This window comes from Excalfactoria chinensis, chromosome 28, assembly GCF_039878825.1.
Source record: "Excalfactoria chinensis isolate bCotChi1 chromosome 28, bCotChi1.hap2, whole genome shotgun sequence".
Taxonomy (NCBI): Eukaryota; Metazoa; Chordata; class Aves; order Galliformes; family Phasianidae; genus Excalfactoria; species Excalfactoria chinensis.
In genome coordinates, this window is record NC_092852.1 from 301,135 (window position 1) to 327,122 (window position 25,988).

The 25,988-nt window shown below is 66.8% G+C and overlaps 4 protein-coding genes across 9 annotated transcripts; 1 reads left to right on the forward strand and 3 right to left on the reverse strand.

Moving 5' to 3' along the window:
* Positions 1-47: 47 nt before the first annotated feature.
* Positions 48-4,354, reverse strand: CSAD (cysteine sulfinic acid decarboxylase). 4 transcript variants are annotated; one of them, XR_011905893.1, is made up of 16 exons: positions 3,857-4,354; positions 3,611-3,779; positions 3,406-3,532; positions 2,913-3,003; positions 2,730-2,836; positions 2,528-2,643; positions 2,379-2,458; positions 2,233-2,287; positions 2,012-2,128; positions 1,873-1,937; positions 1,707-1,788; positions 970-1,169; positions 843-894; positions 591-680; positions 240-508; positions 48-124 (listed from the first exon to the last, which is right to left on the reverse strand). XR_011905893.1 is itself a non-coding variant. In XM_072358186.1 (15 exons), the coding sequence occupies exons 2-15, from the start codon at positions 3,734-3,736 to the stop codon at positions 335-337; spliced, it is 1,482 nt and encodes a 493-aa protein (XP_072214287.1). In that variant the 5' UTR covers positions 3,737-3,774; positions 3,857-4,354; the 3' UTR covers positions 213-334. The 4 variants fall into 4 exon arrangements, 3 of the variants coding, with proteins under 3 accessions (XP_072214287.1, XP_072214286.1, XP_072214288.1); XM_072358186.1 differs by lacking the exon at positions 48-124 and having other exon boundaries at positions 213-508; positions 3,611-3,774; XM_072358185.1 differs by lacking the exon at positions 48-124 and having other exon boundaries at positions 213-508.
* Positions 4,355-4,420: 66 nt separating this feature from the next.
* On the forward strand, positions 4,421-8,655 carry ZNF740 (zinc finger protein 740). 3 transcript variants are annotated; one of them, XM_072358204.1, is made up of 7 exons: positions 4,421-4,539; positions 5,414-5,765; positions 6,029-6,160; positions 6,260-6,346; positions 6,437-6,560; positions 7,379-7,497; positions 7,596-8,655. In XM_072358204.1, exons 2-7 carry the CDS (start codon positions 5,757-5,759, stop codon positions 7,683-7,685), a joined length of 561 nt encoding a protein of 186 aa, XP_072214305.1. In that variant the 5' UTR covers positions 4,421-4,539; positions 5,414-5,756; the 3' UTR covers positions 7,686-8,655. The 3 variants fall into 3 exon arrangements, with proteins under 3 accessions (XP_072214305.1, XP_072214304.1, XP_072214303.1); XM_072358203.1 differs by having other exon boundaries at positions 4,427-4,539; positions 5,414-5,600; XM_072358202.1 differs by having other exon boundaries at positions 4,427-4,539; positions 5,414-5,600; positions 6,260-6,560.
* A 326-nt stretch (positions 8,656-8,981) lies between these two features.
* On the reverse strand, positions 8,982-16,999 carry ITGB7 (integrin subunit beta 7). The gene is made up of 15 exons (XM_072358210.1): positions 16,870-16,999; positions 16,719-16,792; positions 15,558-15,744; positions 14,999-15,169; positions 14,650-14,882; positions 13,897-14,055; positions 13,722-13,817; positions 13,549-13,638; positions 13,111-13,251; positions 12,707-12,894; positions 12,149-12,360; positions 11,556-11,778; positions 9,831-10,060; positions 9,307-9,467; positions 8,982-9,115 (listed from the first exon to the last, which is right to left on the reverse strand). The coding sequence occupies exons 1-15, from the start codon at positions 16,958-16,960 to the stop codon at positions 9,029-9,031; spliced, it is 2,343 nt and encodes a 780-aa protein (XP_072214311.1). The 5' UTR covers positions 16,961-16,999; the 3' UTR covers positions 8,982-9,028.
* Positions 17,000-18,420: 1,421 nt separating this feature from the next.
* Positions 18,421-23,835, reverse strand: RARG (retinoic acid receptor gamma). The gene is made up of 8 exons (XM_072358191.1): positions 23,551-23,835; positions 20,985-21,133; positions 20,742-20,883; positions 20,120-20,277; positions 19,845-20,021; positions 19,554-19,758; positions 19,227-19,385; positions 18,421-18,926 (listed from the first exon to the last, which is right to left on the reverse strand). The coding sequence occupies exons 1-8, from the start codon at positions 23,714-23,716 to the stop codon at positions 18,790-18,792; spliced, it is 1,293 nt and encodes a 430-aa protein (XP_072214292.1). The 5' UTR covers positions 23,717-23,835; the 3' UTR covers positions 18,421-18,789.
* Between the last annotated feature and the right edge of the window lie 2,153 nt (positions 23,836-25,988).

Sequence of the window (25,988 nt, forward strand, 5' to 3'; positions counted from 1 at the left end):
GAGGCCGGACCCAGCACGACGCGAGGAGCACCACTCACCACTCCCTGCAGGGCTCCTGCCACTTCTGCTCCATTTTTGCTGCTGGTGGCACTCGGGTTGCCCGTGGTGGTGTTCAGGATGCTGGCTGCAGTGCCCGAAATGGTGGTGGCAGCACTCAGGATGGGACGCACTAATGGGACATCCCAAATTTGGGGGTTATTTTATACCAAAACAGCACAGTAAAATATTACATGTTTTACCCATTTTGGTGTTTATTGAGCTGCAGTGTGCAGCACGTGGGAGTGTCTTTAATCCCCGGTGTCCCCACAGCACTGGGGAGGGGGCAGGGGGGGCCCTACAGGTCACGTCCAAGCCGCTCAATCTCATCCAGGAAGAAGTCGAGGTCAGCCCTGGTGACAGCGGGGCTGGTGACGATCTGCCGGAAGAAGTTGGGCTTGGTGCCGTGGGGCTGGTAGCCCACCATCATGGAGCCCTCCTTCATCATCCTCTCCTTGATGGCAGGGGCCACCTGCAGGGAAACAGGCGCTGGGGGTCTGTGTGGGGGGCAGGCACTGGGCAGAAGCAGGGGGAACAACGAAGCCTGTGCTCACCTTCCCCAAAAGCAGCTCAAAATCAGCACAGCCCTGTTGGCCCCGCAGGCTGGGGGGCACAAACCAGAAGCAGAGGTTGAGGAACTCGGGCTGTGGAGAAAGGAGAATGGGGAACAGCATTGGGGCTCTGTTCTGGGAGCTGCTGTGCACATCACGGGGTGATGCTCCCCGCTGTGTATCCCCCATGGGGCTCAATATCCCCCCCGCCCCCTCATGGGGCACCGCAGCACATCGCAGCACATCACAGCATACCTCCAACACCAGCTGGAAGCCGGGCCGTCTCTTCACCTCGGCAGCCAAGTAGCTGCGGATGGAGAGGAGTGTGAGCAGCCAGTGGTGGCACCTGGTGGTGACACCCGGCGGTGGCTGCTGTGCTCACCGGGTGCAGGCGAAGGCTCTGTCCACACGTTGCTCCAGCCCTTCGGTCCCCACCGCCTTCCAGAGCAGCCAGAGCTTGAGGCAGTCCACGCGGCGGCCGCACTGCACCGTCTTGTCCCCGGTGTCCAAGGTCACATCGTAGAACTTGTCAGGCTGGAAGAGGTACGTGGCACCCGCCCCGTGGCAGCGCTGCAGCAGCCCCTGTGGGAGACAGGGGTCAAAGTGTGGCTGTGGGTGTTCCTCAGGGGTCCCAGCAGGGTCTCAGAGAGATGCAAGAGGTTCCCAGGGGGGTCCGGGTGACGTGCAGGGAATGACAGGGGATCCTGGAGGATCTTCGGGGGTCCTAGGGGTTCTGTGTGGGTCTTGCTGGGGTACTGGAAGGTTCCAAGGGGGAACTGGTGAGTTCCAGGGGTTCCCAGTTGGGTTCAAGGAATGCCAGGGTGTCCCAGGGGGGTCCCGTTGGGGTCTAGAGGGGCTCTGTTGAGTTGCTGTTGGGGTCCCAAGGGGATTCTGGTGGCATTCTGGGAAGGTTAGAGATGGCCCCAGGAAGACAAAGTGGGTTCTGAGTGGTCTCAGGGCATCCCAAGAAGTTCCTAGTGAGTTCTGGAGGGTTCCAAGGGGGCTTCTGTAGGGTCTAAGGGACTAGAGAAAGTTCCAGGGGGTTCCCAGTGGGGTCCTGAGAAGTCCCAAGGGGTAATAAGGGGGTCCCCATGGGATCCCAGCAGCTGCTGGACTCACAGAGTCATCTCGGAGCAGGAAGGCCGAGCACTGCAGCCCCACTGTCAGCATCTTGTGAGGGTTCCAGGCCACCGAGTCAGCCCTACAGCGAGGAGAAGGTTGGGGGACTCCAAGGAATACGGTCCCGTGTCCCCACAAAGCACCTCCTGCTCCCGTTTGCTGGTACCTCTCGATGCCAGCGAGGAGCTGCCGATGCTTCCTGGAAAGCAGTGCACTCCCACCCCAGGCAGCCTGCAGGGCAGAGCGGGGTGGGTGTGGGGAAGCGGGCCTGGGGGTGTGCAGCAGGGCCCCCCCCAGGCACTCACATCCACATGCAGCCAGAGGCCGTGGCGCTGGCACACGTCCGCTACCGGGCCCAGCGGGTCGAAGGCACCCAGCACGGTGGTGCCACAGGTGGCACTGACAAAGAATGGCACGGCACCCTGGGACAGGACAGCACACGGGGATGGGGGGGACGTAAATCAAGGTCAGTGGACAGCACGTGGGGACAGGGCTCCCCAAGCAGTCATCCCTGCCCTGGCCTCACCTCACTTTTCACCCTCTCTATCTCCCTCTCCAGCTCCTCGGGGATCATCTTCCCCCTGAGGGATGCAGCAGGGCCGGGGTCAGCAGTGGGGCTGGGGATCCCAGCACAATCCCAGCATGAACCCGGTGCGATCCCGGCACTCCCACCTCTCATCTGCACGCACCAGGACGACATTGTCGGTGCCGATGCCCAGGAAGGCAGCTCCTTTCTGGATGGAGTAGTGGCACTGTGGGAGCAACAGGCTCAGAGTGCTGCTCCCACTGCCACCCCCACCCGTGCCCATCACCGTGCCCACCTCCTCTGAAGCAAAGAGCACCAGGCGTGGCAGCGCCCGGCTGCCCTGCTGACGGCTCTCGGGGAAGCGCTGGAAGCGGGCCACATTCATGGCGTACATGTTGGAGATGGAGCCCCCTGCCCAGGCACAAGGACAGCAGCACTAATACCAAGGACGGGCCTGAAGCTGAGGGTCCCACAGCATTCCCCCCCCCTCCCCTCACCAGGGCAGAAGATGCCATCGCCACTGTTCCAGCCCACCAGCTCGCGCAGCTTGGCCAGCACCACCTCCTCCATCAGCACAAACACCGGGGCGATCTCATAGGTGTACCTGGGGCACAATGGGGGGGGAGTGAAGCCACCCCTTGGAGAGAGACCCCCACCCGCACCCCCCCCCAGGCACATACTGGCTGGTGTTGAGGGTCTCGGTGAGCAGGCGTCCCACCAGCGCGTGGTGGTCCAGGCCTGAGAAGAGCTGGTTGAAGAAGCGGGGGTGGCCTGGGGGATGAAATGAAGGGGGGTTGACAGGGGTGTCAGTTGGTTGAGGGGCTGAGAGACACCACGCGAGTGGAGACGGTGACACAGTCCCAACAGGGCCTCGGGGATGCAGCTGTCAGAGGAAAAAGATCACCCGGGAGGGAGACAGCCCGTGCTGTGTGGACAGCAGGGACATGAGTGGGGCTGCTGGGATCGATCGGGGCAGCAGGGACACGAATGGCGCTGTCAGGGACACGAATGGCGCTGTCAGGGACACGAGTGGGGCAGCTGGGAGCTGTAGGGACTGGAGCAGAGCTGCTGGGAGCTGTGCGGGTGGTGGTGTTGTGACCTTTGGGCGTGCAGGGACACGGTCAGGGCTTTTGGATCTGTGTTTTTGGGGTGGGGGTGGCTCCCAGCTCTCACAGGTCTTCACGCTGTAGCGGATGACATCCCGGCAGCGCTCCAGCAGGCGGCCCTGCGGCTCCCCGTCACTCCGCAGCTCCAAGTCCAGCAGCTCCCGCAGCTCGTGGGGCTCCTTCCACTCGCAGACCTGCGGGCAACACGCGGCCCTCAGCCCCCACCCGAGAACCCCCCCCCTCCACCCCAACCCCCCCCACCACGCTCCCACCTTCTGAGCCACGTCCGTGCCCTTCCTGACCGCCTCCTCCAGCAGCACCTGGCAGGCCGCACGCAGGAACTCCTCCCCGGCCGCTCTGTCTATCGCCGGCCGCTCCAGGTGGCTCCACTCCGCCATCACGGCCGGGCCGGGGGCAGCTCAGCGCGTCCCTCTGGCTGTGCTGGAAGCCCCCACCCCTATTAAACCCCTTTTAAGCCCCTTTTAAACCCCTCTTAAGCCCCCTTTAACCCCTCTCACCCGAACCCTCGCAGCTCCGTGCCGTTTCCCAGCGCTGCGCTCCGCTCACACGGGGACAAAGTCCGGCCCAGGGAGGGGTCGGAGCGGCCTCACCGTGTGTGGGGGTGCGGGGGGGGGGGGGGGGTCGGCCGCGCTCTGCTCCATCCGCCCCCCAGGCCCCAAACGGAACCGAAAGGCCCAGGACAAGACCGGGGACATGAGGGAGCGGGGCGGGACACGGAGCGGGCGGTGGGTGCGGGGAAACCGAGACCGGGACGGATCGCAGGGACCGGGAGGGGCGACAAGGAGGCCCCGAAAGGCCGCAGCTGTGAGAGGAACCGCAGGGAGCAACCGGGGGGCGGGGAACGGATTGCCAGGGCACGGTCATGTGGGGAAGGAGCCCCCCCCGGGCTGCCGCAAACCGGGACCGCCCCGCTCACAGCCGCCCTCGGTCGCCCGGGCAACTCCCGCCCGGCATCAAAATGGCGGCTCCGCGCTCCGCCTCATGGAGCGCTCCTGCGCACGCGCGACGCCGCCCCGCTCTCCGGGCTCCTCGCCGGAAGTGCTGGAAGAGAAGGCGAGGGGGGGGGGAGGGACGGGCGTTTCCGGTTCCGGGTCAGCGGCTGCGGCCGGAGGAGGGGGGGCCGCGGCTGTCGGTGCAGCGCCGGGGCGGCGCGGAGCGGCACGGGGAGGGTCCGCGGCAGGTACAGGCCCCGCGGAGCCACGAGGCGGCCCCGGAGGCGGGAACGACCCCGGAGATACGGCTGCGGGGCGGGGCGGGGGGGGGGGGAACCGGCGGCTCGGGGGGCGCCTCCGTTGGCCCCGCCCCCACCCAGCGGGCGGCACCGGGCCGGGAGCGGGGGGAGGGGCGCCGGGAGGGGGCGGGGCGGCGGCCATTCCCACAGCCCGCTCCATGCTGGGCCGCACTGCGCGCCCCTCCCCCACCGGCCGGGCTCACCCTCCCCCCCCCCCTCAGTAACCGGGACCCCCCCCCCCCGTGTCGCCGCCCACTTTGTGTCCCCGTGGGTCGCCCCCCCCCCCCGGTGTGTTGCTCTCCTCCATCCATCACCCCCCGGTGTGTCCCCGTGTCACCCCCTCCCACAACTGTCCCGTCTGTCACCCCTCCCCTCCCCCAACCTTCCTACAACCCGCCCCCTCGTGTCCCATCCCCCCCCAGCTGCCCCTTCACGTTGTCCCCATGTCGCCCCCCCCCTCGTGTCCCCCCAGGAGTGTCTCCATGTTTCCACTCGTGCCCCTCACACCCCACACTGTCACCCCCCTCCACCCATCACTCCCACAGAGTCCTCCCCCTCTGCTTTGTCACCCATCACTCTGATCCCCGCTGCTGCTGCTGCCACCCCCACGTGGCATCGTCCCCTCCCCGGTCACCTCCACACCCCGTATACGACCCCCCCCACCTCACACCACCCCAATTCTCACCCCCCATCCCATCCCTTGTCACACCTCATCGCCCCGTGTCACCTCCCTGTTGCCTTTCACTTCCCACCGGGGGGTCCCTCTGCCCCCCCTGCCGCCCCCCCCCCAAGCTGAGGACACAGCAGCGTTTCCTCCCCCCAGGCCAAGACCCGCAGCAGCGTCTTCCTCCCGGAGTTGGGTGGGGGGGGACCGGGGATGTCCCCTCACTGAGGACGACGCCATCCCCTCCCGCCCGCTGCCGCTGCCCCCCCCCCACAGCCGGGGGGTGACCGAGGAGGACTGCAGCCACCGGGCACCCCGATCCCGCGTGATGTCGGCGAAGTGGAGGGTACTGGGCAAGGCCGGCCAAAAAAAAATGATTAACTGAAACCAAAGTTATATAAATCCCGGCTTTCTAACGGTAAAATCCTTCCCTGGGAGAGCGTTAAGGCCAAAGGATTGTTACAATCCCTTTGTCGAGGACAGACAGACAGACAGACCCAAGATGGCTCAGGTAATGAGCCCCACTGCTCCCACCCATACCCCGACACCACGGCAGCCCCCGGGGCCCCCGGCGTCCCCATTTCCGCCCCTTCATCTCCACCGCCACCCACCCATTAGCGATTAGGTCCTCGGTTAATTGATCTCCACTTTGGGATCGGGATCGGGGTGCAGCGGGACGGCTTCTGCAGCTCGCCGGCCTCGTGTGTTGTTCTGCTTTCTTTTCTATCCCCCCCACCCCACCCCCTCATCGTCCCCCCCCCCCCCCAAATCCAGGCGAGCCTGCTGGCATGCGAGGGGCTCTCCGGTGTCTGCCTGGTGCCCACGGTGGCCAGCAAGAAGATGATGCCGAAGCAGAGCTCGAAGCAGGCGGAGGGCAGGGAGCGGGGCAGCAGCCCTGATGTGCTGGTATGACGTGGGGGGAGCGGGTCGGGTGCTGTGACCCCCTACCAGTCCCTCGCAGGGTGGGGGGCGGCTCACTGTGGGGTTTTGGTTTTGCGTGCCAAGGCGCTGCGTCAGGATGGGGAGAAATCCCGCAGCCGAAAGGAGGAGGAGACGGCGGAGGCATCACAGCCCAAAAAGTCCATTAAAAAGGCAGGTTGGGGTTGGGGGGGGAGGGCGGCGCGCCCCTGGGTGAGGGGCTGTGGGACAGGGGGGCTGACGGGGCCGCCCCCCACCCTGCAGGTGGTGGTGATCAAGCAGAACTGCTCCTTCCAGCTGAGGATCCACAAGAACTTCATCTGCGAGCAGTGCTGCGGGGCGTTCCGCAGCAGTTACCACCTCAAGAGGCACATCCTCATCCACACTGGTAAGGGGAGCTCCCGGCTCGTCCTCGGTGGGGTGGGGGCACCCCAAAATGATCCACAGTGCTCGGGGGGCAGCACCACACCGCATGGTGCTTGGGGGCACCTCAGGTCATCTGCAGCAGTGAGGGACGCCCCGAAATCAGCTGAGAGGAGTGGGGAGCACCCAAAAGTACCCCTAGTGGTGAGAGGCACCCAACAATCATCCGCTGTGCTGAATGAGTACCCTGTGGTGAGGGGGTGCTTAAGAACATCCTTGTTGGGGTAACCCAAAAAGATGCCCGCAGTGATGAGGGGCATCCCGAAAGCACCAACTGGAACCCTGCAGTCACTGTCATTGGGCTGAAACCTCCACGCTGTTCTGGGTGCCCAAAATCCTGCCCTCTCTGGGGGTGATGTGTTCCCTGAACCCTCCCTCGCCGCCCAGAAAACCCCATCACGTTGCTGCAGGCTACTCAGTACCGGCTCTGTGCCACGTTAATGACGTGCCGCAGCTCATTAGGGGTGGAGGAGCCTCAGGAGGAGCAGCGGAGCTCCCAGCAGGGGGAGATGTGGGGCAGGGGGATGCGGGGTGACACGGGATGCGAGGCAGCAACAGAACACGGGATATGGGGTTGGGGAAGGGAAACTTGGGAGGTGGGACAGCAGGGCACGTGGGGCAGCTATGGGGACGTGGGGCAGCTACGGGGACGTGGGGCAGGTATGGGGACATGGGGCAGGTATGGGGACATGGGGCAGCTATGGGGACGTTGGGCAGCTATGGGGATGGGCCATGGGGGGCCACGGGATGCTGCTGGTGCTGATGTCCCCGCGCTGCCCCCAGGTGAGAAGCCCTTTGAGTGCGACGTGTGCGACATGCGCTTCATCCAGAAGTACCACCTGGAGCGCCACAAGCGCGTGCACAGCGGCGAGAAGCCTTACCAGTGTGAGCGCTGCATGCAGGTACGTGTGGGGGGACATGGGGTGGGCACGGCGCCCACCCTGCCATGCTCCTCACCTCCCAACCTCCCACCCCCCCCCCCACCTCCCCCCTCCCCCAGAGCTTCTCCCGCACAGACCGGCTGCTGAGACACAAACGCATGTGCCAAGGCTGCCAGACCAAAGGCCCCGAGGCGCAGCTGCTGCTGTAGGGCCGAGTGCTGGGAGGTGGCCGTGTCCCCCCCCACGCCGCCCCCGGACTTCCCGACCAGGTCCCGACACTGTACATAGGAGGCTGAGGATGAGCTGGAACCTTTCTCCCGTGCAGCGGCAGCAGTGGGGGAGGCTCTGCCCACCCCCTGCCTCGAGACCCCCCCGCCCCTTCCCACCGCCGCCATTGCCTCGGGGTCGGCTCTGAGCAGGGTGAGCTCCTCCAGAGCGGCCCTCAGCCCGCAGGAAGGACGTGGGGTGAGGTGGAGCCCCCCCCCCCCCCTCCACCCAACCCCCCCACTTTGCAAGAAAAGAGAAGCAGAAGGCAGAGCTCCCCCTGCCCCCCTCCCCGTGCTCTTGGGGCTGTGGTGCTTTTCCTTCTGGTTGCAGTCGTTCTTTTTGCCCTTTTCTGCACCATTTCACCACGGTTACCTCCGCTTTTGGGAGGATGGGAGCCCAAACCCATCCTGACCCACCGGGCTGGGGGGCCCAAAACCATCACAGTGGGGCCAGGGAGAGCCTGGCAGCCCTACAGCTGAGAACTTACGGGGTCCACCCCTCTCTGAAGGAGTCCAGCAGTGTCACTGTAGCCCCTCCCCCCTCCCTGTTTGTCTCCCACCTGCCCCTAAAAGCCAACGGAACTGCTGGAAATGGCCGGGGGGGGGCAGGGGGTGCGGCGGAAACGTCACCCCAAACTGAAACCTCACAGCAGGAGGAGCCGCGCCGGGGGGACCGTTCCCACGGGTGGGGGTGGAAATGGGCCCAGCAGCCCCACTGGTGTCCACTGCGGTGACCCTGATATCGTACCGTAGCACTGCTGGGGGGCTGGGGGGGCCCTCTGCGGACATGGAACCCCCCCCTGGTGCAGCCATAGAGTCGGTTGGTGTGGGGCAGGGTCACCCCAAGCCCCACGGGGGCTTCATGAACTGCAGGGAGACACGAAAGGGGAGCGAAGCCCCCTGCCCACACCAACACCCCCCCCCCCCCCCCCTTTCCACGCTGCCTGGAAAGCCCCACAGCTTCACTTTTCTGTTTTTTGTTTTGTTTTGGGGGTTTTGTTTTGTTTTTAATATACTTATTTTGCTATGGGGGAAAAGGGGAAGGACTTCGGGTGGGGAGTTGGGGCCGGGAGGTGAGGGGGGGGCGTCACTTTTAAGCTGTAGTTTTTATAAGATGTCATAAAGTCGTCTCTTTTTACCAGTAGCGTGGTGTCGGTCCTTGGTGGTGTTCGTTAGGGTATTTAAATAAATGGCATTCTCCTTTTCTACCCTTGGCTCTGCTTCTCGGTTTGGGGAGGAGGGGGGGTCTCCAACGGTGTGCACCCCCCGCCCCCAGCACCGTGGATTCACTGCAGGCTCCCGGCTGCGCTGTCAGCCCCGAGGTAGTTGGGGTTGACGGTGGTGGTGGTCGCGCTCCTGAACAAAGGGTTGTCCTGGGGGGGGGGCACACACCGATGGGGTTGTGCCGTGTCCCGGAACCCCGTGTCCCATAACCCCGTGTCCCGTAACCCCGTGTCCCGTAACCCCGTGTCCCGTAACCCCGTGTCCCATAACCCCGTGTCCCGTAACCCCGTGTCCCGTAACCCCGTGTCCCTCCCCTCCGGCCCGTGGTTGCGGTGCTCACCTGATCCCACGTGGCGCGGAGCCGTTCCTGTTCGAAGCGCCGGAACTCACGGCGGTCGTGGAGCTCCACGGAGACGCGGCCCCACGCGGCCATCAGCAGCAGCCCCACCGCCACCGCCGCCGCCACCACCGCCACCAGCAGTGGGGATTGCTGCAGTGGAGCTGTGCGATGGGGTCAGTGCGCCGCCAGACCCTCCCCCATCACCTGGTCGAGGGGCACTGGGACCCAACCCATGGGGACCAGGAGCCCCCCAGCCCACTCTGTGGGGTCCCGTGGCCTATTGGGGTCCCACGAGCACCAGAGGTCCCATAGGCACGGGGACCCACCCCTTAGGGTCTCTTGGGTGCCAGGAGTCCCTCCACCCATCCGTGGGGTCCTTTGGGTCCCAGGGTCCCTTGGGGTGCAGAGACTCCCGGCCGTGAAGTGCTTTATTGTTGGGGGTCTCAGGTACGGGGTCACTGTGGTTTGGGGTCCCTGCGGGGTGTGGGCTCCCCATGCACCCCCCCCCACACACACACACTCACCCTCCTCAGCCCACACGGTGATGACGGCGTCCCCCCCCTCCTCGTCCTCATCGCCATCCCCCGCTCCCACGCGGAACACGAGGACGCGGCCGTCGTGGCTCAGCTCCCGGCACAGCGCAGCTCCGGGGGGCGCGGGAGGAGGCAGCACCCGCAGGGCCGTCCCATTGCACACCTGGCTGCAGTTCCCCCGCAGCGACCCCCACCCGAATGCGGCGCAATCCGCGCAGTCCCTGGAACGGAGGGACCCCTGTCCGGGCACCGATCCATATCCCCACAGCGTGATGCACCCCCATCCGCACTCCCCCCGCCCTCGTGTAACCCCAGCCCCATAGCCTCCCCGCACCCCATGAGACCCCAACCCATCCCATCCCCATCCCAACCCATCCCAACCCATATCCCAACCCATCCCATCCCCATCCCAACCCATCCCATCCCCATCCCAACCCATCCCAACCCATCCCATCCCATCCCCACCCCATCCCAACCCATCCCCATCCCATCCCCATCCATCCCATCCCCATCCCATCCCATCCCATCCCCACCTCATCCCAACCCATTCCCATCCCATCCCATCCCATCCTATCCCCATCCCATCCCATCCCCATCCCATCCTATCCCCATCCCATCCCAATCCATCCCATCCCCATTCCATCCCATCCCATCCCAATCCATCCCCACCTCATCCCAACCCATTCCCATCCCATCCCATCCCATCCCATCCCATCCTATCCCCATCCCATCCCATCCCATCCCATCCCCATCCCATCCTATCCCCATCCCATCCCATCCCAATCCATCCCATCCCCATCCCATCCCATCCCATCCCATCCCATCCCATCCCATCCCATCCCATCCCATCCCATCCCATCCCATCCCAATCCATCCCAACCCATCCCATCCCATCCCATCCCAGTCCATCCCAATCCATCCCATCCCACCCCATCCCACCCCATCCCATCCCATCCCAATCCATCCCATCCCACCCCATCCCATCCCACCCCATCCCATCCCACCCCACCCCATCCCATCCCACCCCATCCCATCCCATCCCACCCCATCCCCATCCCATCCCACCCCATCCCCATCCCATCCCATCCCATCCCATCCCATCCCATCCCCATTCCATCCCATCCCATCCCCATCCCATCCCATCCCATCCCATCCCATCCCATCCCATCCCATCCCATCCCACCCCATCCCATCCCATCCCACCCCATCCCATCCCATCCCATCCCATCCCAGTCCATCCCATCCCATCCCATCCCATCCCCATCCCATCCCACCCCATCCCACCCCATCCCACCCCATCCCATCCCATCCCAATCCATCCCATCCCACCCCATCCCATCCCACCCCATCCCATCCCACCCCATCCCATCCCATCCCATCCCATCCCATCCCATCCCACCCCATCCCCATCCCATCCCACCCCATCCCCATCCCACCCCATCCCATCCCATCCCAATCCATCCCATCCCACCCCATCCCATCCCACCCCATCCCATCCCACCCCATCCCATCCCATCCCACCCCATCCCATCCCACCCCATCCCCATCCCATCCCATCCCACCCCATCCCATCCCATCCCATCCCACCCCATCCCCATCCCATCCCATCCCATCCCCATCCCATCCCACCCCATCCCCATCCCATCCCATCCCATCCCATCCCATCCCATCCCATCCCATCCCATCCCATCTCATTCCCACCCCCCAGCAGCTCACCGCAGCCTCTCACATCTCCCGGCGCAGTTCGGGCACCGCTCGCACAACGCTCCGACGAACCCGCTCTGGCAGCGGCAGCGCCCGCACTCGCAGCGTCCGTTCCCGCTGCATTCGGTGCCGTCCCGCACGCAGCCGTCCCGCTCCAGGGGACACCCGCAGCCGCGGCCTCCGAACCCGGGCCGGCACCGGCAGCGGCCGCACACGCACTCACCCCGCTGCTCTCCTGGGAGCGGAGGGACAACACGTGTGGATGCGGGGCGGGACAGCGAGGGGGGCACGGGGAGGTGGGGGGGGGAGAGACGGGACCCGAAAGGTGGGACGGGATCCAAGGGAGGGGGCGGGACCCAGAAAACGCGACCCAAAAGGCGAAGGAAGGGAACCACGGCGTGAAACGCGAAGAGTTGGAGCTAAAGGACGGGAACGGGATCGATGGGGTGGGGACGGGACCCGGGGGATGGGACTCAAAGGGACGGGATGGGACCCACGGCACTGGGGTGGCACCCACGGGATGGGACAATGACAATAGGACCCCATAGGCGGGACACCCCACGGGACGGCAGCTCCCTCCCCCCCCCCCCCGCGCCCCTCCCCACCTCCGCACGGCAGCCCCTCGTGCCGCTCGCACGCCCCCTCCTCGCACTGGCAGTAGCGGCCGCTCAGCCCGGGGGGGCACAGACAGGAGCCGCAGACGCAGCGCCCCCTCCCGCTGCAGGGGGGGGCCGTGCTGTTCTGGGGCCGGCAGCCCCCCCCCACCTCCTCCGGCCCTTCGCACTCACAGCGGCGACCACGGCGGCCGCTGGGGCACCTGGGGGATTTGAGGGTCACCCCTAATTGCCCCCCCCACCTTAAGCCCACTCCTTAAGCCCCCCAACGCGTCCTCTTATCGACCCCCGTACAACTCCCCAGAGCCACAGCCCACCGCACCGCTCCCCCCACCCATTGCCCCCCACCCTCCTTTCATCATCCTACTCCATTGGCCCTGTTACACCCCATATTGCCCCCCCCATCCCACTTCCCCCACCCCATTTCCCCCACCCCACCCTTTGCCCACCCCCTTTTCCCACCCCACCCCGTAGCCCCCCCACCCCACCATTCACCCTCCTCTATCTCACCCCATTTCCCTCTATAGCCCCCTCCTCCCCCCCCCCCACCTGCAGACACCGCACTCCAGGTCCCCTCCCCGGCAGATGGCGGCCCCCCCCCGCCGCTGGGCGCAGGGACAGGTGCAGGGGACGTGCAGCAGCAGGGTCAGCTCCTCGGGGACCCCCACCACCCGCAGCCCCACGCGCTGGGGTCTGCCCAGGCACTTGTCTGCCCTCACCCGAACTGTGAAGGTTACCTGGGGACACGGGGGGGGGGGGGGAAAGGAGAACACGTGTGGGGTGGGGGTACCCTCAGTAAGGGGACATTCGTGGAGGGGGAACACCGATGGGGGGGGGGACAACCCAACCACGGATGGGGACACCCGCAATGTGGGGACATTTGAGGTTTCGGGACATCCACGGCCACCGGGACCACAGGGACTCCCCCCCGCCCCCCCGGCCCCCATCCCCACCTCCTGGTTGATGCCCACTCCGGTGCAGCGGGCGCTGTGGGGCTGTGGGGGTCCGGGGGGGCCGCCGCAGTGGGGCTGGATGCTGAGGCTGAGCCCGGGGGGCAGCGCCGAGTGCCGCAGTTCCACTGTGGAGGTCAGGCTCTGGGGATACCCACTGCGTCACCACAACTGTCACCCCCCCACGGCCCCATGGACCCCATGGCCCATCTGTGTCCCACCCCCACCACCCCTAATGCCCCCCATAGCCCCCCATGCCCACCATGTTCTCAATGCCTCCCTCATTTGACTGCGTCCCCAATGTCCCCAATGCCCCCCAACATCCCCAGCGACCCTCAGACCCCCACTCCCTTCCACACACCACGTCCCCAACATTCCCAATGCCCCTCGTGCCCCCAAAGCCCCTCAGTCCCCCCAACCCCCCCCCCCATGTCCCCCCACCTCGTAGGCATCAGTGATGAGCTGCACCACATTGCTGGAGTCCTCCCGCAGTTCCCCCACCACCGCTCCGGGGATCAGGCGGCTCAACTCCTGGGTGGGGGACAACGCAACGTCACTCCCCCTCCTCCCCCATAGCCCCACAGCCCCCCAAAGCCCCCCCTGCCCCCCCTCACCCTGTACACAGGCACCACGGGTGCGGTGACGGCGAAGATGGGCAGAATGTCGGCGGCTGACAGCACCTGGGCCAGGTGTCCCACCGACGGGTAATCCTATGGGGGGAGCATCGCGGCCCCATTGCAAACCGCAGCCCTGCCTGCGCCCCACAACCCCCGTGGACCCCAGACCCACATAGAGGTGGCTGCTGCTGTACTCGCCGTGCACATCCAGGTGGCAGCGGCCGTCGCAGGGTCGCGCGATGCCCCCCAGGCGCCCGTCCCCTGCCGTGTGGAAGGTGTCATCTGATGCAAAGAGAAGCAGCCGCCTCACCGGGCGCCAGCCGATGTGCTCCTGGGGGGAGGAGAGGGGGGGGGTGACCCCACATGAACAACGGGTCCCACCGCCCCCCCCGTGTCACTGCAGCCTGCAGTCTGCTCTGCTCCCCCACATCACAGATATCCGCCCCCATCCCCGCTGTCCCCAATATCCGCCAGGATCCCATTGTCCCTCCATGTCCTCAGTGACCCCCATGTCCCCCCACAGCCCCCAGCGCCCCCACTCTGCCCCATCTCTTGCACACGTGCGTGCACACCCATCCTCTTGCACTCGCCTTGTCTCTTGCATCTGCACACCCCCTCCCCCTGAACCACCCTGCTCCCCTTTGCACTTGCACAACCCCCATCACGCCCCCTCCCCTTACACAGCCCCGCTCCCTGCATGCACCCTCTTGCACACACACACTCTCCACCCTCTTGCACACAACACACACACTCTCCACCCTCTTGCACACACACTCTCCTGATGACGCATCCACCCTCTTGCACGCACCATCTCTCGCACAACCCTGCTCTGGCGCACACCCGCACTCACACTCAGCCCCTTGCACACCCCTTCCCTTTGCACAGCCCTGACCCCCTTGCACACCCCCCACCTTGCACACCCCACCTGGCACACCGCCACCTGCACAATGGCGTCGAAGCCGCCCTCGGGCGCATCCATGTTGGCGGAGACGTGCTGGCTGCGCACGCGGCGCTGGAACTCGGCGCTGTCGTTGGTGAGGGGCAGCAGGTGGCGGAAGGCGGCGGGGGGGGCGCAGGGCTCTGCGGCGGGGCAGGGGCTGCGCTGGGGGGTCACGGCCGAGAAGGGCAGCAGAGGTTTGTCCACGAAGGAGCCGAAGCCTGGGGATGGGGGTTGGGGGTCAGGACTTGGGGTGAGCGGTGGGTGTCAGGGTGGTGGGTGGGACATTGGGGGCGGTGTGGGGTGTTGGGGCTGGGGGTCGGGGTGGGCTGAGCACCGATGCGCGCGGCGCTGGAGGCGTTGTGCAGGGCGTGCAGCAGCTCAGTGCCCAGGCGCTGCAGCAGCCGCAGGTCGTCGCGCATGGAGTAGGAGAGGTCCAGCAGGAAGTAAAGGTCCACCGGGACCGCCCGCGCCCGCCGGAACCGCACAGTGAAGTTCAGCTCCTCACCTGCAAGATGCCGTCAGAGCCCCCCCCTGTGCCCCCTCCTCACCATTTTCATCCATCCCCTCTGCTGCTTCCCCCCCCCCATTCCCTCACTCCATCCCACTGCATTCCCCCTCCCACCCTTCCCTCTCCCCATTCATCCCTCCCTCCATCTCCTCGTCCCTCCCTCTTTCCATCTCCCCACCTCCCCGTGTTCTCCCCATTTCCCCCCCCAACTCCATTCATATTTCCCCACCTGCTCCCCCATCTCCCCTCCCTCCATCCCCATCCATTCCCCTGCCCCCTCCCCTTCCCCCTCCCTTCCTCCTTCCCACTCTCCCCACCCACTTCCCCATCCCCATTTCCTCCCCATCTCCCCTCCATCCCTCCATCCCCATCTCCCCCCCCTCACCAGCCCTCAGCTCCATCTCCACACTATGGGGCCGCAGCTGCCCCCCGCCGTCCCCCTTCTCTGTGTCCCTCAGGACCCGCAGACTCCCATGGGGATCCACGATGGCGCTGGGGGGGCACCCGGCGCGCTCCAGGGCTGCCCGTGGGGCACAACGCGACGTCTCCATCTGTGCCCCCCCCGGGAATTCCTGCAGGAACAGGACCGGCATTGGGGGGGGGGGGGGGCAGCACCTGTCACCCTGTGTCCCAAACCCAGCAGGAGCCCCACACCCACCCAACCTCCTACCCCCAAACCCTACGCCCCCACCCCATACATTCCCTGCACACCGCACCCATCATCCCACACCCTCCCATCCCTGTGTGGGGCCGCCGTGTCCCCCAGCTGCAGCCCCCCCCCCCCCCCCCCGCCCAGTGCTGTTTGTCTCTGCGGTTTCACTGCTTCCTGGTGACACCAGCAGTGTCGGGGAGGGGGTGCGGTGGGGGGGGGCAGCCCAGGGCGGGGGCCCCCACGGGATGGGGACAATGGGGATGATGGGGGCAGTGGGGACTATGGGACCTATGGTGACCCCTGGGGACAGTGGGGGCCCGTGGCACAGTGGGGTCAATGGAACAGCGAGGTCCCCATGGATGCTGAGTGTCCCACAGGATGCGCTGACCCCCCCCCAGGCACCTCCAGCATCCACCCCCATGTCACCGTGTGACCCCCCCCACCTCAACACTGCCCCCCACCCCCCAAAGCAAAGGGACGCCCCTGGGACACGGGGACTCCATCTGCCCCAATTGGATGGGGTGGACGTGAACCCCTCTCAAAGTTGGGATCCCAGGGAAAGAGTCCTTGGATAATACAGGAAGGTGGGGGGGGGTCTTAGGAGCTCTAAGAGAGGGTCCTGCGGGGGTCACAGGTTGGGGGGGGACACAGGAGGGGTCCGGGAGTGGAACTCGGGGTGATCCCAGGGCAGCCCTGAATCCCAAAGGGGGATGCTGGGAGAAGATCCCAGAGAGGGTCCTGGGGTGTTCCTAAAGAGAAGGGGATTCTTGCAGGTCCCAGGGGAGGGTCCTGGACCCTGGGGAGGTCCCGGAGGGTCCCAAAGGAGTCTCGAGTCCCCGGGGGGGGTCCCAGGGGGTGTCCCATGGGGGAGTCCCCCCCACCCCCCGCACTCACCGGCTCCTCGCACCATGCGCACCGCGGGTGGGAGCTGATGCATTCCTCGCAGGAGGGCTGCGGGCGGCACGACCCTGCCGGGAGGGTGGGGAGTCAGGATGTCCATGGGGGGGGGGGACCCCGCCATCCCCCCTCTATTCACACCCCTCACCTTCTGCCCCACTCGGGGCCGCCCGCATCATCATCATCATCATCAGCAGCAGCAGCAGCAGCAGCAGCAGCAGGAGCCCCCCCCGGCCCATCGCCCAGCGCTGCCCGATGGAGGAGGCGGTTATGGCACCCCCGGGCGGGGCGGGGCCGAATAGGGAAGTGTGGGGCGGGGGGGGGACACGGGGCGTGTAGGTGGCTGAGGGCGGAATGGGGGGCGGGGGAGCTATAGGGGGATTATAAAAGGCATGGGGGGACGTGGAGGTGTGCTGGGGGGGGGATACGGGGAGATCCGGGAGGGCTGTGGGGGGTACAGGTGGTGTGGGGGGAGATGAGGGGCATGGGGGGCACGGGGGGGGACTAGGGCGGGGTATGGGGCTATAGGGGGCATGGGGGGGTACAGGAGGTATGGGGGGATGCGGGGGGCTGTGAGGGACAAAACGGGGTGCGGGACGGGGATGGGGGTGCAGGCGGGGAGGGGGGGGACGCGGAGCGCTCCGGGGTCCCGGGGAAAAGCGGCGCTGACCCGGAGCGCCCCCCCGCGGCCACTCAGCGCCAGGCCCTTACGGGGTGACCCCCGGGGTGACCCCACGATGTGGGGGGGGGGGGGTCTTAGGCTGCCCCCTCCTTCCTTTGCGACCCCACGGAGTGGCTCCATGTGCCCCCCCCCCCTCCCCCCGATGATCCCGTTGTCCCCAGGGGGGTTTTCCCCACCCCCCCGTTATCCCCAATGCCCCGGGGGTGCCCCGCTGTCCGCCATTATTCGGGGGGGGGGGCGGCTGTCCCCGAGCACCACGCGTCCCCCCCTTTGTTTCCATCACTTTATTTTGCAAAAATAGAAAAGCCCCGACCCCCCCCCCGGGATGGGGGGGCTGTAAACATGGCGGCGGGGCCCCCCCTCGGCGGGGGAGGCAGCTCGGGCACAATGGGGGGGAGGGGGGAGGAGGCGGCAGGGGAGATGTAAACGCAAAGGAATAAATAAAGGGGGGGGCGGGGGGGGGGAGTGCTGCCCCGTGGGGGCACTCCCGGGTGTAGTGTAACAGACTGACCCCCCCGCGGCCCCAAAATGGGGGGGGGAGGGTTTGCTTCAGCACTGGGCTGGGGGGGGGAGGCAAAAAGATCCACCCACCCACACCCAGAGGGGCTGCGGGTAACAGAAATGGGGGGGGGGGGGGGCAATTTGGTCCCGGGGGCAACTGGGGCGCCCCCCCATTGTAAGTTGCCCTGGGAAGGAAGGCGGGGGGGGGCAGACGACACGGCCTCCTCCGCATTGTGCTATCCTATGGCTTAGGAACCCCCCCACGAATGGGGGGGTGGGGGTGGGGGGAGCACACGCTGCTCCCCCCTCTTTGGTCTCTATAGTGTTCTGTGCCCGAGGGGGAGGGGGGTGGTGGGAGGAACGGGAGGCGGGGAGGAGTTGTGCCCCCCCCCTCCCACCCCACCAACATAGAAAAGCAGAACCCAGGAGCCCCCCCCCCCGCGACCCCCCATTTTATATCTATATAAAATCACCCAGCAATAAAAATGCGGTCCCACCTCGTACAGCGAGTATGGGGGGGGGGGGGGGGGCATCCAACCTGCATCCCCCGAACGGCCCCAAACTGGGGGGGAGGTGTGAGCGGGATACGCCCCCCCCCCCCGAATAAATAAGGGCAGGGGGCGCCCCCAGCGGGGTGGCAGCGGGCGTTCAGTTGCGCGGGGGGCGATTTCTGTCCATCACTGCCCCCCCCCCCCGTCCAGAAGCACTTTGGCATGAAGCTGAGGTGGGAGCACACGGGGGGGGGGACCCCCAGCTTAAGGCATCAGCGGCACCGCGGGGACCGCCCCCCGCCCCGGGCCGGCTCCGTCAGTCTGCGGAGCCCCCCCAAAAGCAGAGCGCTGCGGGAGTGGGGCTGGAAGGGGATGGGGGGGGTCCTCCCCCGGCCTATGGCGAAGCGGGGGCTGCGTTGGGGTCCGGGGGGGATTCCTCCTCGAACATCTCGGGGTTCTCCAGCATCTCCCGGATCAGCGGCGGCATCGGGCCCGGGATCTCCATCTTCAGCGTGATGGCACGCTCTGCGCCTGGAGGTGGGGGGGGGGTCCGGTCACCTCACATCACCCCCCCCAAAATCCATCCTCAACCCTCGAGCTGCATCCCCGCCCCGTCCCTGCGTGCTCCTCCCATAAGAGTCTCATTCCTCCCCCTAAAATTAATCTTGCCCCCCCCCCTCCCTCTGCAGGCAGCACCGTGAGGAACCCCGAGGGAGGGGGGGGTCAGCAGTAAGCTCCCCACCCCCCAGCCCTGCAATGGTTTCCCCCCCCCCGCCCTCCTTCCCTCCCTCCTGCCGAGCTGCCCCCCCCCGCCCCCAGGTCGCCCCGCACCCTTAGTGCTGATGCCGCGCAGGTCCGTGATCTTCATCAGCATCCGGGGGAACATGTGGGGCTTCGACGGCCGCCGCCGCCGCGCGTAAACCCTCAGCGCCTCCAGCAGCGGCTCCTGCAGCCGCTCCACCTGCTCGGGCTCCTCCAGGTCCTGCCGGTCTGAGGGGGGGGGCCGGGGGGGAGGAGGGGGGTCACAGCCAGCCCCACATGCCGGCAGCCCCCCGAAGCATCCCATCCTCACGCCATCTGCCCCACAGCGCCCCCAGCCCCGCCGTGCTGCCCCCCCCCACTCCCCCCGCCCCCCCCCCCCCGCCGTGCTGCCCCCACCCCCGCAGATGAGGCAGATGGCGCTCAGCAGCCCCGTCTCGGTGTCGTCCATCTCCAGCGGCAGCAGCTGCCCGGCGAAGGCGAACACCAGGTCGGTGAGCGGCCCGAAGCCGGCGTTGTGCATCTGCGTGCGGTTCAGCGTCAGCCCGTCCGAGAAGGTCATGGTGTCCTGCTCGGGGGTGTAGCGCGTGCAGATCCGCAGCATCTATGGGGAGACAACAAGGGGTTGTGGGGCTCAGCGCTGAGCTCTGCGCGCCCCACATCGCGCCCCACATCTCCTCCCCAGCTCACCAGGATGTCCAGGCAGGCGGCTTTGAGCAGCGTGATCTGGTCGGCGATGCTGAGCGCGGTGAAGCCCGGCAGCCGCTTGGCGAACTCCACAATCTTGATGATGCATTTGGTGGCCAACTCGCTGAATTTGTCCCACAGCCCCGGGTCCAACTGCACGCGGTGCTGAGCGCTCGAGCTCTAAGGGGGGTGGGGGGGTGACCGACAGCCCCACAGTGTGACCACACAGCCCCACAGTGTGACCCACAGTGTGCCCCACGGCTCCCCCCTGCACTCACCATGGTGTACTTGCCCAGCTGGCATAGAGAAGGGAAGGTCTCCTGGTGAGCCCTGCTGACCTTCTGGATCAGCTCCTCCAGCGCCGGGCTCAGCTCGGGGCCGTCGGCCGCCTCCTCCTTCACCTCCTTCTTCTTCTTATTGCGGTCGTTGCGCACGGCTGTGGGGCAGCGGCATCCAGCGGGACCCCTCAGTCCCTCCCATAGGACTCCCCATGCCGGTGCTGCCGCCGCCCCCCACTCACAGCTCCATGCTGGGGGGGCTCCAGGAGTGCCCCCCCGTCCCCTCCCCAGGCGGTGCTTCCTCCCCCCCCGGGGCGCTGGGACAGGATGCGGCATCAGCAGGATATCCACATATAGCACAGTGTGGCCGCGGGTCTCCCACCACGGGGATGCACACAGGGGGTGGCCCCGCACTGCCCTCCAACCCCAAAAGGGCTCCTGAGCACACGCTGCCCCCATCCCCGGGGAGTGTGGGGACACCCGGACGGCCCCGAAGTGTCTGAGAACAGCAGGATGGGGGACAGCCATCGCAATGGCACACACTGCAGGCCCTGAGGGTGGGGGGGGACACACGGATGAGGCTGCAGCCCCCAGGGTAAAGCAGAGCCCCCCCCCAACTCACCTTCCTTGGACATGCCGACGTCGAAGCACTTCTGCAGGCGGCAGAACTGGCAGCGGTTGCGCGTCACCTTGTTGATCTGGCAGTTCTTGTCGCGGTGACACGTGTACACCATGTTCTTCTGGATGCTGCGGCGGAAGAAACCCTGCGACCAGCAGAGAAACAGGGCGATGGGGGAGCTGGGGGGGGGGGGGCAGGAAGGCAGTATATGGGACCAGGTTGCGACCCCCCAATTGGGATGCCCACCTTGCAGCCCTCGCAGGAGCTGACGCCATAGTGGTACCCCGAGGATTTGTCGCTGCAGACGAAGCAGGGCTTGTAGACACGCGGCGGCGGCGGCGGCGAGGGAGAATTGGGCACCATCTCCTCCGAGCTGCTGCTCTGCGTCTCTGCACCTGGGGGGGTTGGGGGGCACAACGTGATGTCCCTCCCCGTGCAGCACCCCCAGCCCATAGAGCTCCCACACCCCATAGAGCTCCATCACACCCCACAGAGCTCCCCCCTACCCCATAGAGCTCCCACACCCCATAGAGCTCCCCCTCACCCCATAGTGCTCCCCCCTACCCCATAGAGCTCCCCCCCACCCCATAGAGCTCCATCACACCCCATAGAGCTCCCCCCTACCCCATAGAGCTCCCCCCCACCCCATAGAGCTCCATCACACCCCATAGAGCTCTCCCCTACCCCATAGAGCTTCCCTACACCCCACAGAGCTCCCCACCCCATAGTGCTCCCCCCCACCCCACAGAGCTCCCCCAGCCCCATGGCACAGCACAGCAGGTCAGGAAGTTAAGGGGGATGGGGCAGGAGGACGCAGTGAGGAGGGGATGCAGCAGTGCCAACGGTGCCAACCACAGGGACAGACCTGGGGGTCCCGAGACCCCCCCTGCGCCCCCCCACAGCCATCTGCAGTCCTGGGCAGGAAGCGCTTTTTGGGGGGGGGGGGGTTGTGTGTGTGTGTGTGTGTGTGTGTGTGTGTGTGTGTGCACACGCTGAGTGTGCGCATTAAGAAAAGGAAGGGCCGGAACTGCCGGAGCTCAGCCTGGCTTCGGTCGTGGCCCCCCCCACATTCCTGCTGTGCGCCGCCTCCCCCCCCCCAGCCCTTCACTTTTTGGGGGGCACACTTTTAAAGTCCATAGAAGGGGGGGGGGAACCTCCCGCCCCCGCCCCCACCCCCGCCATGGTTGCCCGACAACAAACAGCCCCCCCACCCCCCTCACCCCCCCCATCCCGAAACCCGGCCGCAGCCGCAGGCACGCACCACACCCTGCTGCACCCCCGCGCAGGCGCTGTGCCCACGGGGGGGCCGCAAGGCCGGGGCGGGGGGCGCCTCCAGGGGGGGTCCTGCATTGAGGAGGGGGGGGTGATTCCGAGGAGGGGCACCACGCCGGAGGGGGGGGGTTGGGTTGGAGGGGGGGGGGGCGTCTGATTACGGGGGGGGGGGTGGTTTCTGAGTGGGGAATCCTGACTGCTTCAAGGGGGGGGGGGCTCGCTACAGGCGGCTCTTCGTGCCTCAGTTTCCCCCCCTTTATTCTGGGGAGTCCCCACATCGTCTCTCCTCTCTCCCCCTGCTTCAGGTGCAGGTGAGGTGGGGGGGGGGCAGCCCCATAGGGGTTAACATCATACAGGGCTTAACGTCACACGGGACCACCGGAATCCCCCCCACATCACCAGCACGGCCTGCAGGGCGGCAACGGGACCCTCCCCAACATCGGACCCCAAAAGGAGCTCTGCACCCCCATCCCAATGCCGTGGGGACAAGCAGGGCCGGGTGTGCATCCCAATGGGTGTGCATCCCAATGGGTGTGCTCACAACTCACACTCACCCCACACACACACACACCCCACATTTCCACACCCTCCCACATCACACACAACCGGTTTCCACACCCCCCCCCCCCACGTCACATCACACGGGGCCTGGTCACACACACACACACACACACTCGGTGTCACACTCGGTGTCACACTCAGTGTCACACTCAGTGTCACACTCCATCACTGTCACCCCCAGTGCCACGCAGCCCCTCACACACGCATCTGACACAACTCACACACACGCAGCAGTCACACGCCGGGGGTGACACGCTCACCATCAGCTCACACTCATTGCACACGCACAGCCCCGCGGTGGACACACAACTGCTCACAGCTGCCGGCCCTCACACTGCAGCGGTGCACACACTCACGCCTGGCACACCCGCAGCTCACACCCCAGACCCCCGCACTCACACTGAGCAGTGTCACACACACACACACACACACACACACGGCTCTCACACACACACACACACACACACGCACGGCCGTCCCTCTCTCGCTCACACTCCGGTTCTCTCTCACACTCACGCTCTCACACTCTTCTCCCCCCGCACTGACTCACCCCGCCCCGCCCCAGCTCTGAATCACGGCCCCGGGCGGCCCCGCGGGCCCGGGCGGCCCCGCACCAACGCGACGGGACGGGACGGGACAGGACGGCTCCCGCTACGACCCCCCCGGGGGCGACCCCTCCCCTACAGCCCCCCCCTCCATACCCGCTGCCCGGGCCCCGAATCCCCGGCGCTCGGACCCCCCCCTCGAATCTGCGCGTCCCGCACCGCCCGGGTCTCGAACCCGCGGCTCGAAGCCCCGACCCGGCACAGCCCCGACCCGGCACAGCCCCGACCCGGCACAGCCCCGACCCCCGCGGCCGCCCCCCCCGCACCGCGGCTCCCTCCGCCCCGCTCCCTCCCGTCGGGTCTCGAACGGCCGTTCCCATCCATCCCCGCAGCTCCGATCCCCGCTTTGCCTCCCTCCGGTTCCCGGTACGCACCGTGCGGGGCGGCTCCGGGCCAGGCGCACGGCAGAGCCCCGCAGCGCGGCCCGTAGCGCGGCCCGCAGCCCGGCCCGCAGCCCGCCTTGCGCGGCGCGCAGGCCCCGCGGTTGGTCACGTCGTGCAGCCGCCGCGGGACCGGCAGGGCCTCCACGCAGTCGAACATCGTCCCGCCGACACAACGGAGCCACGCGGCGCGGGACGGCCCCGCGGCGGCTGCGGCCCCAACCGGGCACGGCCCCGCCACGGCGGAGCCGCGGAGAGACCGCCCCGGGGTGGGGATACGGGACGTGGGGGGTGGGGACAGCAAGGGGGCGGGAGGGAAAGAGGGGGGCGGGGACGGGAGGAGCGGGACGGGACGGGATGGGATGGGATGGGATGGGATGGGATGGGATGGGATGGGATGGGATGGGATGGGATGGGATGGGATGAAATGGGATGGGATGGGATGGGATGGGATGGGATGGGATGGATGGGATGGGATGGGATGGATGGGATGGGGATGGGATGGGATGGGGATGGGATGAGGATGGGATGGGATGGGATGGGATGGGATGGGATGGGATGGGATGGAATGGGATGGGATGGGATGGGATGGATGGGATGGGGATGGGATGGGATGGGGATGGGATGAGGATGGGATGGGATGGGATGGGATGGGATGGGATGGGATGGGGATGGGATGGGGATGGGGATGGGATGGGATGGGATGGGATGGGGATGGGGATGGGATGGGATGGGGATGTGAGGCTATGGGAACATCGGGACGGCAACAGAGGGACTCAGGGACGTGGGGACACGGGGACACGCAGGGAGATGGGGACGGGGACGAGAGGAAAGAGACAGGGACAAAGGGACGCGGGGAACGGGTGGCAGTGATGTGGCCACAGGGATGGGGGGATGCGGGGCACAGGGACAGCGTGGGACATGGAGAAGAGGGAACGTGGGGGGGGCACGGACCGGGAGGCACAGTGTGGAACGGGGGCTTGGGGACACGCGGGGGCGTCGGCACGGGGGGCGTGGGGACATGGCTGTGACACACAGACACGGTGTGACACGGGGACACAAGGGGAGGACACGGGAAGGACCACCAGGCGCGGTGTGACGTGGGGACACGCGGGCACGAAGGAGGGCAGTCCCCCTCGTGTCCTCTGCGTGTCCCCGCGCCCCGCACGGCTTCCTATGGCATTGCACGATGTTACACGGCGTTGCACGGCGTTGCACGCGGTTCCGTGGTGTTGCACGGCACGCACACCTTGCCGTGCCGTCGCACAGCGCCGGGTTGGATGCGGCACGGCGTTCTGCAGCCCTGCGGTTTGCACGGCATTGCTTTGCACAGCTTTGCACAGCTTTGCACGGTTGCGTGCAGCATCGCTGTGCACGCCTCCATCGCACCGTTTTGCACAGCGTGGCACGCCTGTGCACACCCCCAGCCCCCGGGGTGTGTCGGGATGGGGGGGGTTGTGCTGGGGCCCCGCTGCTGCAGCACAGAACAAAGCCCCCATTGAGCTCAGGCGTTTCCACCCCAATTTTTTTCCATGATCGCATTCCCCCCCCCCCTCCTCACCCCCCGCCTGGGGAAGGGGAGGGGGGGGGTTGCAGGGAGGGGCGCCACATGCGTGCCTGACACACGTGTGTGTACACACAGGGCTCACGCCTACACAGGGCTGGTGCTCCGCTTGCACACGCGTGCCCACATTGGCACAGACGCGGCTGTGCAGGGCTGTCCCGCGTCCATGGCCCCTCTGTCCCCTCCCTCATGTCTCTGCCCCATGTCCTCAATGTCCCTGCTGTCCCCATGCCCCCAGTGGTGTCCCCGTGTCTCTCCATGTCCCCACATGTGTCTCCCATATACCTCAAGTCCCCACGGCCCTTCACATCCCCCCGTATCCCCCCATAGTCTCCATCACACTTTGCTGTCCCCACGTCCCGCTCCCCCTCCCAGGGGTCACACGAGGACGACGGGGTGGAGGATGAGATGAAGGGGGTGGGGACAGCAGCTTCCCTGCCCGGCCGCGTGCACGCGTGGGCACACCCACGTGAACCCCCCCCCGCGCTGCTCCCCCCCCCACCCCCCAAGGCTGAGCCCCCCCCACTGAGCCGGCTTTGGGCTATAAATACATAAATACCGGAGGGGCACGCGGGGGGGGGGAGGCGGCACCATGGGGCTGGCGTGGCACGGACAGCGGCTGCACAACCCCCCCTGTCCCCTATGTGCTCCCCCGGAGGTCCCCCCCTGCTGCCACCCCCCCTATTGCCTCCCTCCCTGTTGCCCCCTCCCTTGCTGCCACCCCTCGGGTCCCCCTCCCTGTTGTTCGCCCTCCTTCTGTCACACCCCATATTGTGCTGCACCCTATTGCCCCTCCTCCTGCTGCCACCCCCCGGCTCCCCTCCCCTGCTGCCCACCCCCGTGCTGCGCCCCCCGACCCTGTCCCCCT